This window comes from Capra hircus, chromosome 21, assembly GCF_001704415.2.
Source record: "Capra hircus breed San Clemente chromosome 21, ASM170441v1, whole genome shotgun sequence".
Lineage (NCBI taxonomy): Eukaryota > Metazoa > Chordata > Mammalia > Artiodactyla > Bovidae > Capra > Capra hircus.
Window position 1 is genome coordinate 57,704,877 of NC_030828.1, and position 12,658 is coordinate 57,717,534.

Here is a 12,658-nt window from a genome sequence, read left to right on the forward strand (position 1 = left end):
GTAAACTCACAGTTATTTTCTTCACTGTTTACAGAATTTGAGAGTTGGCTCTCCACGGGTGTGAGAAAGTATCAGAGGAGCATGCTATGCTTTTAAGTCATAATTTGTTCTTCAAATGGCTGTAGCCGTGAGTGTTGTTATTTTAGAAATGCAGTATTGTATGAGCAGCTTTTGTTTATGCCAAAGCGTTTTTCTTTTTTTTTTTCCATTTGGATTTATGCAAATGATGTCCACTTACTGATTATTCCTAGCAACAACTTCACACCAATAAAATCCCCCAATCAGAGATTCTAAATTGTTAGGGTGGGACTAAGTTTGAGGCTTGATTCTTTTTCCCATCCTGCTGGCGAGATCCATTCTCTGACTCTCAGATTGGCTATGTTGCCTCTTGTTTGTCTGCCTTCAGTATCCCCAGATTTCTTACAAAATCCAAATGCTTTAGCTTATTATAAAAGGCCCTTCAGGTTGTGAATGTATGGACTTAACCAGTCCTCACCAGGAACTCTTTCTCTCCTCCACAAATTCATAGGTGCCCTTCTCTCTGTACTTTCTCTGCCTGGTGAACTCCTGCTCATACCTCAAAATCCAGCTTAAGGCAAAGTTTCTCTGTTTCACAAGGCAGAATGCATCATGCCATCCTCCAAGTTTCCGTAGGATTTGATACATCTCTCTATTCTACCACTGGGCACACTGTATTTTAATTGTTTAGTTGTTTGTACACACATGTTTTGTAGTAGATTGTAAGCTCCTTAGCGACTTGGACTCCTTCCTCTGTATTTTGTAGTTGAGCTCCCTGTACATTGCCTGGCACATGAATGTTCAGTAAGTATGATAAAGAATAAGACTTGTAGGATTTCAAGCTTGCAGAGATCTCTCTTGGGCTGAGGAGGCTTCCTGGTAAAGGTGAGCCAAGTGACAAATGAGTAAGTTTGTGATAAAAAGGGAGGAAGGTTTTACCATTGAGCAAGATCACTGGAGAAGGAAATGGCAACCCACTCCAGTATTCTCATCTGGGAAGTCCCATGGACAAAGAAGCCTGATGGGCTATGGTCCATGGTATTGCAAAAGAGTAGTATATGACAGAGCTACTAAAAAAAAAACAGCAAGAAGAGTTTATAGCACCAGTTGGCACATTGTAAAAGCTCACTGTAAAAACCCAATGAATATTAACTACTTCAGCTATTATCAAAACGCTTTTTAAAAGAGCTAGCAGACTGATTTGGAAATCTTGAAGAATGGTATGAGTAGACCACTGGAAAGCATTCTTTAAACCAATGATATCAACATTATTTTTATTAGCAATAAACAATTACACTGATTAAAAAAAAAAGGGGGAGGAAGGTGAGGTTGGAGGGGGTGGCGTGAGGATCCTTGCAGCTGGTCATAGCTGGCTATCATTACTGTAGAAGGGAAGGGCCTATCTCGAGCAGCTGCCCTAGAATGTCCACATGGGGAGCACCTACTTGCTTGTGGAGGGCTCTTCTTAGCTCCTTCTTTGGTATAATTTCCTCGTTTTTGTGTCCTCCTCCAAGACTCAATCTTTCCTAATTGTCTTCCCGGTTGCCTTTATTGGGGGAACTCGATTCATTGGGTTCCATAACAGCTTATGGAAAAACACGAACAGACTTTTGGGCCAATCTGGTATCTATTTTTTAGTTACAAAAGTGAACTTTGTATTTTAAAAAAGTCAGTTTGTAAGGAATGATATATATATATTACACACACACATGCACACACACATATTTTGGAAAGTTTTCAGATAGAAAGTCGCAGTAGCAATCATAGTTCGGCTCCGTTTGCTTTTTCTTAGTAGACTTCCCTTCACGTTATAAAGCTGCCCAGCCACAGCTGAAAGAGAGAGCTCTGCTTTCATTGGGATGAAATTAACTGAACCTACCTTAGATACTGTGAAGAGCAACAAGTTGGAAGTTCCTTAAGAGCAAGGGCCATTATGTTTTTATAGACTATACTCAGTAGGTGGTGAGTTCATAAAACTGATCTGAGTGAGGTTTTCTATAGAGTTCTATTAACTATTCTTTCACTCACAAATAGGACATTTTTAGATCTGAAAGTTTAGGAAGGCTTCCATTTGTGTCTAGACATTTTTCACTTTTAATTTCAACCAATGAAAAAAAATCTGTTTATTGATTATCCCTGGCAATAATTTTACATACATAAAATCCCTCAACCAGAAACCTCAAATTATTAGTCCAGTTGGTGATTCTTGTAAAAGGGATCAATAATGCTTGTGTAGACCAGATAGCAATGAGTTGAAAGACCATTTTCAGTGATCAGAGGAAGCTTCAAGGTCTCTTCTGTGTGTGCTACTTCTGTGTCTAAGGTGAGACTAGTGTTCAACTGTCCTATTTATTATTAAAAAGGGACCATAGACCTCCTTTTGGGGATTTTTCCAACTCTCACCAAAAAAAAAAAAAAAAAGGCTATATGCACTTATATCTTGAAACCATTGTCAGCTCTCACAGAAAGCATTCCTCCGTTTTCTTTGCAGATGCCATGACTGTGGGGCCATTCTGGAAGAGTACGATGAGGAAACCCTGGGGCTGGCCATTGTGGTCCTCTCCACGTTCATCCACTTAAGCCCAGACTTGGCAGCCCCCTTGTTGCTGGACATCATGCAGTCTGTGGGAAGGTGAATGTCAGCTTCTGTTTTGATTGGTAGAAAGGAGCCTTACTCAGTCTATTAACCATCAGTTCAAGGTGAAACATTTTGTAACCTTACAGATGCTTAATATCTGTGGGATCAACTCAGACTAATTTCACAAACTGAAGGGACCAAATTTTTGGTTGAATTCTACAGCCATGTAGGGTCGCAAGTCACAGTATCAGAGTGGAGCTAGAGAAAACTGCAGTAAGACCCTGCTGGTTCATTGTTCCCTCTTACTATGTGAGCCAGTGTGTGTCACAGCACTCAGAACTGTGAATTCCTCACACTAAACACTTTGTAACTTTTAGATATTATTATCTCTCTTTGTCTATTTTAAGATGGATTCTCTAGGCACTTTGTAATCTGGGAGTGGCTCACTTCATTATGCAACTTGGGGCACTGCCATATGAAGAGATAAATGAAAATATAGCAGTTTTATACTTCTGATTCAGAAGAAGGAAGGAGGCACACATTTGGGGAATAGAGCCTTCAGCCTGACTGATTAAGACTCAGCTACTCAGAGAATTTTCATATAAAGAAAATTCCATTTAGTACATAGGACATTAGAAGAAAAGTGCTCTATTTCATGGAAGTAGAGTTCAAATTCAGTAACAAATTGTAGTTCCAGCATACACAACGTACAGGAGAGGACTGCATTAGATTCCACATGAATGTACTGGGGCTTCCGTGGTAGTTCAGCAGTAGAAACATCTGCCTGCAATGCAGGAGATGTGGCAGGAGTCATGGGTTCAATCCCTGGGTTGGAAGAGCCTCTGGAAAAGGAAATGGTAACCCACTCCAGTATTCTTGCCTGGAAGATCCCATGGACAGAGAAGCCTTTTGGGCTATAGTCCATGGGGTCAAAAAGAGTCAGACATGACGTAGTGACTAAACAATACCAACAAATGAGTATTGTGTCCAGTCTGTGCTAGCAGAGAGCTGGGTCTTTAGGCTGCAGGCATTGCACCTGCCTAACTCTTGCCTGTAAGTGCTTTGTGGCTTAGTTGTTGAAGAGGACCGTCATGTGTGGGAAAGCTGAGTAGCCATAAGAGATGGAGCATCAGTAAGAGCTGTGCTGAGTGTGTGTGCTGAGCGCTACGGGAGTTCAGGGTGGAAATGATTTCCTAGCGAAAAGTCTCTATGAAGGAGGTTGGAGAAAAAACTGGATTCTACAGATTCCTGGTATTTTTTTTAAATAAAAGCTTTTAAAAATGTCTGTGTCTTTGTTGCTGCACGCGGGCTTTCTCTGGTTGCAGCGTGAGGGCTTCTCATTGTGGTGGCGTCTCTGGTTGCAGAGCACAGACTCTAGGGCAGAGGCTCAGTAGTTGTGGGACATGGGTGGAGTTGCCCCATGGCAGGTGGTTATATTCCCGGACCAGGAACTGAACCCATGTCTCCTGCATTGCAAGGCAGACTCTCAACTACTGGACCACAAGGGAAGCCTCAAATTCCTGGTATTTGATGGAGGAAAGGGAATAAATATTAATGGAGCTAAAATTTAATCTTTTTAATGAAAAAAAGAGATGATTTCAAGTTAAAGACAAACAGGGAAGCATTAAAATCCCCTTAGATGTGTATATCTTGTGCTGTGCTTAGTCACTCAGTTGTGTCCAGCTCTTTGCGACCCCATGGACTGTAACCCAACAGGCTCCTCTGCCATGGGGATTCTCTAGGCAAGAATAGTGGAGTGGGTTGCCATGCCCTCCTCCAGGGAACCTTCCCAGCCCAGGAACTGAACCATGAGCCACCAGGGAAGCCCAAGAATACTGGAGTGGCTAGCCTATCCCTTCTCCAGGGGATCTTCCCAACCCAGGAATCAAACCAGGGTCTCCTGCATTCCAGCAGATTCTTTACTAGCTAAGCTACCAGGGAATACCTTAAGTGTATATAATCAGAGATGGTGTAACTATTCCACCTCTAATACTTAGAAGTAGCCAATGTGTAAAGTAAGTGATGAACACAGAGAGATAAGAAAAGATAAATTATTTCATTTAAGCCCTTAATTTTAACCTAATCATAATAAACATGGAATAAATGTTATACCAGCTATGAGTAAGACTTGTGAAACTGAAAGTTTTTATTAATGTGAGGTCATAATTCTTATTATTAATACTTTTCAGTTTTAGAACAGATAGAATTATTGCTCTGGTCTTCTACTATCTCCTTGAAATAGCTGATCTGCTATTATAATAGATACATAGAGGGGGTTTTTATTTTGTTTTCGTTTGTTTTAACATTAAGAGAGAATAAACCATGTTCAAGCGTTGCCAACTGTTAGGATGGAAACACACAAACTTTGAAGAAAAGAAAACAGTGCAGATATATTTTTAGATGCTTAAGTGCACAAACGGTGGTCCAGTGGTTAATCATCCACTTCACTGCAAGGGGCGTGCCTTCCATCACTGTTCAGGGAACTAAGATCCCACATGCTTCAAGGCACGGCCAAAGACACCCCCAGCCGAAACAAAAAAAGTTAATCTCTACCTCTTTTGGACAGACAAGCAAGAGACAGAGAGAGCGTTAAAGCAAGCTGCCGTAATTCTTAGCAGCTAGAACTACTGATAAAGCAGATTGAGTAGTCACCTGGTTTAGGGTTTCCTAGCATGCCTCAATTCCGAATGAGGTAATGTGGATTTATGATCACTTGATTTGTTTATTTTAGTCCCACAGGAACTATTTCCAGCATGTTCTAAGAGTGTGTATGTTCAGCACGTTCGTTTATCGCACAAGACTTTCTATATGATTTCATTTTTTTGCTCTCTACTTGGATCCCTCTTAATCTACTCACCCCTTTTTCTAGATGCAGCCTTCAAGATCACATTGACTGCACCCTTCTTTACTATTTATTTCATTTGCCAGTGCCTACCTAGTCACTGTAGTGTCATTAGTGTGGAAGAGCCAACTGGGAATGGTGTCTGGTGTTACTGGTACTGGACCCTCTGTTCTTTTCCAAATGCAGTCTGAATTCGAGTCACTGTTATGGTCTTAAATAAATAAAATTTTAGCATTCTCCATGTTTGTTTATTCAATATCTTACTGATCAAGACACGTTTTACTAAACCCATCAATATAGTATACTCTTTTTCTTTCTATACGTCTAGAGTATTTCCATTTATATAGAACCATATAATTGAGACTTCCCAGGTGGTGCTAGTGGTAAAGAACCCACCTGCTAATACGGAGACATGAAAGACTCCGGTTTGATCCCTGGGTGGGGAAGACCCCCTGGTGGAGGGCATGGCCACCGACTCCAATTTTCTTGACTGGAGAATCCCACGGACAGAGGCAGGCTGTAGTCTATAGGGTCACGAAGAGTCAGACACGACTGAAGCAACTTAGCATATTGATTACTTAACCTAAAAAATTTCTCTTCCCAAGATGTCTTTTCAACTTAACAGTTAGCTGACAAATTCCTTTATTACACATTTCCCTATCTTCTAGAGATTTTTACAGTTTGTGGCTTATTTGTGGTTAGGTTTCAGAAGCTGGATACAAAGCAATGAATTTTTAAAATTAATTTTTATTAGAGAATAGTTTCTTTACAATGTTAAGTTAGCTTCTGCTGTACAGCAAAGTGAATCAGTTATACAAAGAAATGAATTTTGAGTCAAGTTAAAATGGGGATAGGGCTTCCATCATATCCCAGTTGGTAAAGAGTCCACCTGCAATGCAGGAGACCCCAGTTCGATTTGTGGGTCGGGAAGATCCACTGCCAAAAGGATAGGCTACGCATTCCAGTATTCTTGTGCTTTCCTTGTGGCTCAGCAGGTAAAGAATTTGCCTGTGACGTGGGAGACCTGGGTTCAATCCCTGGGTTGGGAAGATCCCCTGGGGAAGGGAAAGGCTACCCACTCCAGTATTCTGGCCTGGAGAATTCCATGGACTGTATAATCCATGGGGTCACAAAGAGTGGGGCACAACTGAGCAGCTTTCACTTTCAGTATAGGGGTGGACTAGGTCAAATACTGTTCTGACATCTGTTAGATTTGGTTGCAAAGGACATGCCTATAGATTGGCTGGGTGATAGTCAACTAACTCAACTGTATGCCTCACCATGGAAATATCTGATTTGATGTAGAAAGCAGAGTTCAGAAACTGGATTAAGTTGAACCTGGAGACTGACCCCTGAATGGGTCTTCTGTCCCTGCTCAAGGGAATTGTCAGTGGGTTTACATGCCCCCATCTAAATGGGAGCTGCAGTGGGGCATACAGTGCTCTTGCATTTTATCATGAAAGCATGACACTCATGTGACTCTGTTTACTCTATTTCCTAGACTGGCCTCCAGCATGACTTTTTCTAATCAAGCAGAAAGGTAAGCTCCTTAAATGGGTCAAAGCTCACTTTCTTTTTGTCCCTTGTGCATGTTCATCCATTTCTAAAACACAAGTGTGTTTACCACGAGATGAATATTGTTAGTGTTCAGCTGCAGCTCCAGAGAGCACACGTTCATTTTGCATTCACACCTTCATTTATTCACTCATTTTAGTCAACAAATACTTAGAGTCCACTCCATATCAGGCAGCCTGCTAGATACTTAGGTTTCCACTGGGGGCAAAACTGACATGATGCCTGCCTTTGAGGGGCTTAAAGTCTATCTGGGAAGCAAACATGAATTCAATATTTGCATGAGTTTATGATTGTAAACTGCTAAATGCTGTGAACAGAAAGAATATTAAGACTTGTCTGTGTCTGTGTGCATGCATGCTAAGTTGCTTCAGTCGTGTCCGACTGTTTGCAACCCTATAACCATGAGGTAGCCCACCAGGCTCCTGTGTCCATGGGATTCTCCAGGCAAGAATACTGGAGTGAGTTGCCATGCCCTCCTCCAGGGGATCTTCCCACTCAGGGATCAAACCTGCTTCCTTTATATCACGTCTCCTGAATTGGCAGGCAGGTTCTTTGCCACTAAAAGTGATGTGAAAGTGAAAGTTACTCAGTCATGTCCAGCTCTTTGAGACTCCACAGACCATATAGTCCATGGAATTCTTCAGGCCAGAATACTGGAGTCGGCAGCCTCTCCCTTCTCCAGCAGATCTTCCTGGCCCAGGGATCGAACTGGGGTCTCCTGCATTGCAGGTGGATTCTTTACCAGCTGAGCTACCAGCAGAGCCCAGATTCTTTACCACTAGTGCTACCTATTCAGCAACTGTTTATGGAGTGACTGCTAGCAACTGAGGATGCCCTAGTGAACAAAAGAGCAAATCCTGGCTCTCGTGAAACTTAGATTCTAGTTGAGGAGGCAGACAATGAGCTAATTAACACACAAGAAAACTGATAATTTAATATCATTCAGTACTAAATTCTATGAAAATAATCAAGAAAGCCCAGGAGATAGAGAGGGGTGGAGGTGGTATTTTAGATACAGTAGCTTTTTTGAGCAAATGATATTTAAAGAAATAAGATAGCAGGAGAGTGCTCCACACAGCAACTTATAGAAAGAACGTTCCTGGTGGAGGAAGCAGCACATGCATACACCCATGTAACCCAAGGGCTTCCCAGGTAGCTCGGTGGTAAAGAATCTAGCTGCCAATGCAGGCTGTTCAGGGGACGCATTTTTGATCCCTGGGTTGGGAAGATCCCCTGGAGTCGGCATTGGCAACCCCACTCCAGTATTCTTGCCCAGAGAATCCCATGGACAGAGGAATGTGGCAAGCTACAGTCCATGGGGTTGCAAAGAGCTGGACACGACTGAGCAACTAAACAACAGCAAAATGTCCAGGTTCTTGGTCTTTTTCACTGATCCGTACATTACGCTGCCACCACACTGTGTTGGTTACTGTAGCTGTAGAGTAAGTCGTGAAGTCAGATAGTATGAATCTTCCAAATTTGGTCGTCCTTTTCAAGAAGATTAGTTTGGATATTCTAGATTCCTTATGTTTCCATATAAATTTTAGAATTAGCTTTTCAATCTGGGGAGAAAAAGCCTGCTAGGACTGTATTCAAAGTATAAGTCAATCTGAGGATAAATGACCCTATAAAAATGTTGTCTTTTAATTCATAACCATAATGTATGCTTTCATTTTGTCTTTGTTTCTCTCAGCAGTGTTTTGTGGCTTTCACTGTAGAGATCTTGCATAACTTCTGTTAAATTTACTACCAGGAACTTTGTTTTTTAAAGTCAATGTAAACAGAATTAAAAATTTTTTTCATTTTCTTACTTTCTGCTGCTGATATACAAATGTACTATTTTTTTTAACACTGTGCTGTAATAAACTAAATTAACTTAGTTGTAATAGCTGCTTTTTAGAGTCCTTGAAATGTAAACATACTTGTAAATAGAAAATCATGTCATCTGTAAATAGTGACAGTTTTACCCCTTTCTGATTTTTTATACCTTTTTTCGTTATCCTATTGCAATGACTAGGACCTCCAGTACAATAATAAAGATGTGATTGAGCATCCTTGCCTTGTTCCTAATCTGACGAGAAAAACATTTGTTATCTCACCGTTAAGTATGTTCACTGTAGGTTTTCATAAGTGCCCTTACCCAAACAGGATGTTCCTTCTATTTCTAGTTTTCCGATAATTTTTTTTATCATGAATTCGGGTTGAATTTTGCCAAAGGCACTTAAATAATGGTATGCGTTTTGCACTTTTTTCTTTAAGGTATTAAGTTCCATTCATTGAGTTTTGAATATCAAGTCATTCTTATATTCTTGGGATAAATTATTTGGTCGTGGTCAATCATTCTTCTTATGTATGTACAGTTGGATTCAATGTCCATGAAGACTATCGGTTTGTCCTTTTTCTTTTTATTTCTTTTATGTTCCTTCTTGGTTTTTGTTCTGTTTTATTTTGTTTTGTTTGTAATGCTTTATGTGATTTTAGCTTTAGGGCTTTGCTAGCCTCATAAAATAAACTGGGAAGGGTTCCCTCCTCTAATTTTTGAAAGGGTTTGTGAAAACTTGGTGGCATTTCTTCCCGAAGAATATTTTTGACCTATAAGTTTGAACTAGCATATCAGGGTAGACAGGCAGAAAGAACAGTTTAGGTAAGAGGGACTTTTTATGAGTTATCTGTCTGGGCTCTTTGATTTCGCTTTCTTCCTTTCAACCACTCAGCCAGAATCACCTCTGGGAATGTCTGTTCTGATACTTCGTGAGATTTTTAATGTTTTAATCTCATTTATTTATTTGTTTTTGGCCACACCATGCAGCATGTGGGGCTTCCCCAGTGGCTCAGACAGTAAAGAATCTGCCTGCAATGCAGGAGACAGGGGTTCGATTCCTGGGTCAGGAAGATCCCTTGGAGAAGGAAATGGCTACCCACTCCAGTATTTTTGCCTGGAGAATCCTATGGACAGAGGAATCTGGTGGGCTACAGTCCATGGGATCGCAAAGAGTTGGACATGACCAAGCAATTAACATGTGCAGCATGTGAAATCTTAATTCCCTGGCCAGGGGTTGAATCCGTGCTCCCTGCAGTGGAAGAGCAGAGTCTTAACTCCTGGACTTTTGGGGAAGTCCCTTTTCTAATACTTTGGTCTAAAGGAAAAGGGTACATAATCATCTCTTGGCTCCCTGTTTTGACATGCAGAGGTGGTGCAGAGGGTAAAGGGGAAAACTGGATATATCAAAGTCCTAACCTTTTTACAAGTACCAGTTCAGAGGCCCCAAGAAAATGCACCTGCTCTTCCAATAGGAATGAACATCTCTCTCCTTGCATTGTTCCTTGGAGGTGCTCACTCTCATAGCCAATGACACTTTATGGGAGGATCTTACTGATAATCCCCATCCTGAATTCTAGTCCTGACTCTGCCACCCTCTGAACGTGTAACCTTTGTTGTTGTTCAGCCACCAAGTCATGTCCAATTCTTTGCAATCCCATGGACTCCAGGCTCCTCTCTACTCTCTCCTGGAGTTTGCTCTAATTGGTGTCCACTGAGTCAGTGGTACTAGCTAACCATCTCATCCTCTGCCACCCTCTTCTCCTTTTGCCTTCCATCTTTTCCAGCATCAGGGTCTTTGCAGGTCACCTTTTCTCTCTGGACCTGGGAACCCTCATCTGTACAGCAGGATGGAATTAGTCTGAGACCAACTCTGGCATTACCTGGTTCCCTCTTTCTAAAAGCTTATTGTTAATAGCGATTCCATGTGACTAGAATATTTCATCTCATCAATGCAAGTGACAATGAGTTATTCCATAAGAGGACGGTTGTGCATGTGAATAAATAAGTAAATAAGTATCTGAACTCATGCTCAATGCTCCAAGATTCCTTGTTCTTTTCTCTCCCTGCTCAACCCCAGCATGATGGTCCCCGGAAATGCAGCTGGGGTGGCCAAGCAGTTCCTGCGCTGTATCTTCCATCAGCTGGCTCCCAATGGCATCTTCCCACAGCTGTTCCAGAGCACCATCAAAGGTAATCATCCACGGGGGAGGCTGACACCACAGACCTGGCCAGTTGCTGAAACGCGAACGCTACTAAATCTGACCATTGACTTTCCAGACGGGACTTTTTTACGGACCTTGGCCACATCTCTGATGGACTTCAACGAGCTGAGCTCTATTGCTGCTCTCAGCCAGCTCTTGGAGGTAGGTTTGCCTTGTCGAAACTCTAAGCCCTTGTTGAAATCGCTTCTGAGAAAGAAATTCAAAGTCATCTAATTTAAATATTAAAAATTCAAATGTTAAATTAGATGCTGAATAATTTAATATGTGAAAGCTTAAAAGATAAAAATGGCCAATGCATAGAATAGTCAGTTGGACACTGCTGTTTAGTGTGGAGGTACTTAAAGCTGCTGGACCCCTCCACTAAGGGGTGGATGCCAGCCTCTGAGCTCTCACTTTCAGCTTTCAAAATGTGTGGTGGATAAAGCCATGTGCACTACATTATTAGACTTTAGATTCAAATTTCAGCTTCACAGCTTTGTTTATCTCAGAATCTGGGTTCAAAGTCTGCCTATTTTCTGTATCTCAAGACAGAGCGGAGTCAGTTCTCACCTCCACAGCTTATTCATTGTATCACTTAACTTGGAGTCTGTCTCTCTTCCTCTACTTATTAACCCTTTCAGTTAACATGGATGGTTGGCAGCTTGCCTTGGGGACTTTGCTGTTCCTTTAATGTGTGTGTTAATCACTCGGTCATGTCCAACTCTTTGTGACCTCATGAACTATAGCTCTCCAAGCGCCTCTGTCCTTGGAACTTTGCAGGCAAGGGTGCTGGAGTGGGTTGCCATTCCCTTCTCCAGGGGATCTTCCCAACCCCTGGATTGAATCTGGGTCTCCTGTATTGCAGGCAGATTCTTTACTATCTGAGCCACCAGGGAAGTTTTTGAAGAGAATGGGCAAGTTGCCTGAAATTCAAATTTGGAGTAAGAGGAACAGCCATGGAGAGTTTGTGTGTGTGTTAATCACTGCTGGTAGAGATACTAGCAAGCATCATTCACTTTGTCTTCTGAACACCTGACCACGCCAATTGTGGATCCTGGGAAGATATTTCCAGTTTTCTGCTCACGTTTCACCTTTTCTCACTGAGTCAAAAATCACAATTCCCCCTCCCCCCAAGTTTCTGTAGATCAGTCCATTTTTCTCTGTACTCCTGCCAGGTACAAAGCTTACACACAGCACATGTTTTTAACGTGAGTATATGATTTTTAAAGAACTGATCTTCACCAAACAGCTGTCTGAATTCCCACACCATTTCAGTAGTTGATTGCCTATGCTTTTGTGTTTTTAGGGTCTAAATAACAAAAAGAATTTACCAGCAGGGGGTGCTATGATACGCTGTTTGGAAAACATTGCTACCTTCATGGAAGCTTTGCCCATGGATTCTCCTAGTAGCCTCTGGACCACGATCAGCAATCAGTTTCAGACATTTTTTGCCAAGCTGCCTTGTGTTTTACCTCTGAAGGTAAGCTGAACCCAGGATTTCATTTCAAATCACTTCCTTACTGTTTGCAGGCCACCTGATCTAGGAAGATTTAATGTTTTGTAAAGGGCTAGAAGGAATCTTTGTTAGCCACAGAGTAGAAAGTGTTATTGAGATTTTCTCT

General features: G+C 41.6%; 1 protein-coding gene across 3 annotated transcripts in view; it reads left to right on the forward strand.

Moving 5' to 3' along the window:
* Window positions 1-12,658, forward strand: part of UNC79 (unc-79 homolog (C. elegans)) — a 275,479-nt gene that overhangs the window by 211,572 nt on the left and 51,249 nt on the right. For all 3 annotated transcript variants that reach the window (XM_018066543.1, XM_018066542.1, XM_018066544.1), the window contains 5 exons: window positions 2,510-2,650; window positions 6,940-6,978; window positions 10,913-11,025; window positions 11,113-11,198; window positions 12,343-12,516. In XM_018066543.1, the coding sequence (XP_017922032.1) occupies window positions 2,510-2,650; window positions 6,940-6,978; window positions 10,913-11,025; window positions 11,113-11,198; window positions 12,343-12,516 (553 nt within the window). The remainder of the gene's footprint in view (window positions 1-2,509; window positions 2,651-6,939; window positions 6,979-10,912; window positions 11,026-11,112; window positions 11,199-12,342; window positions 12,517-12,658) is intronic.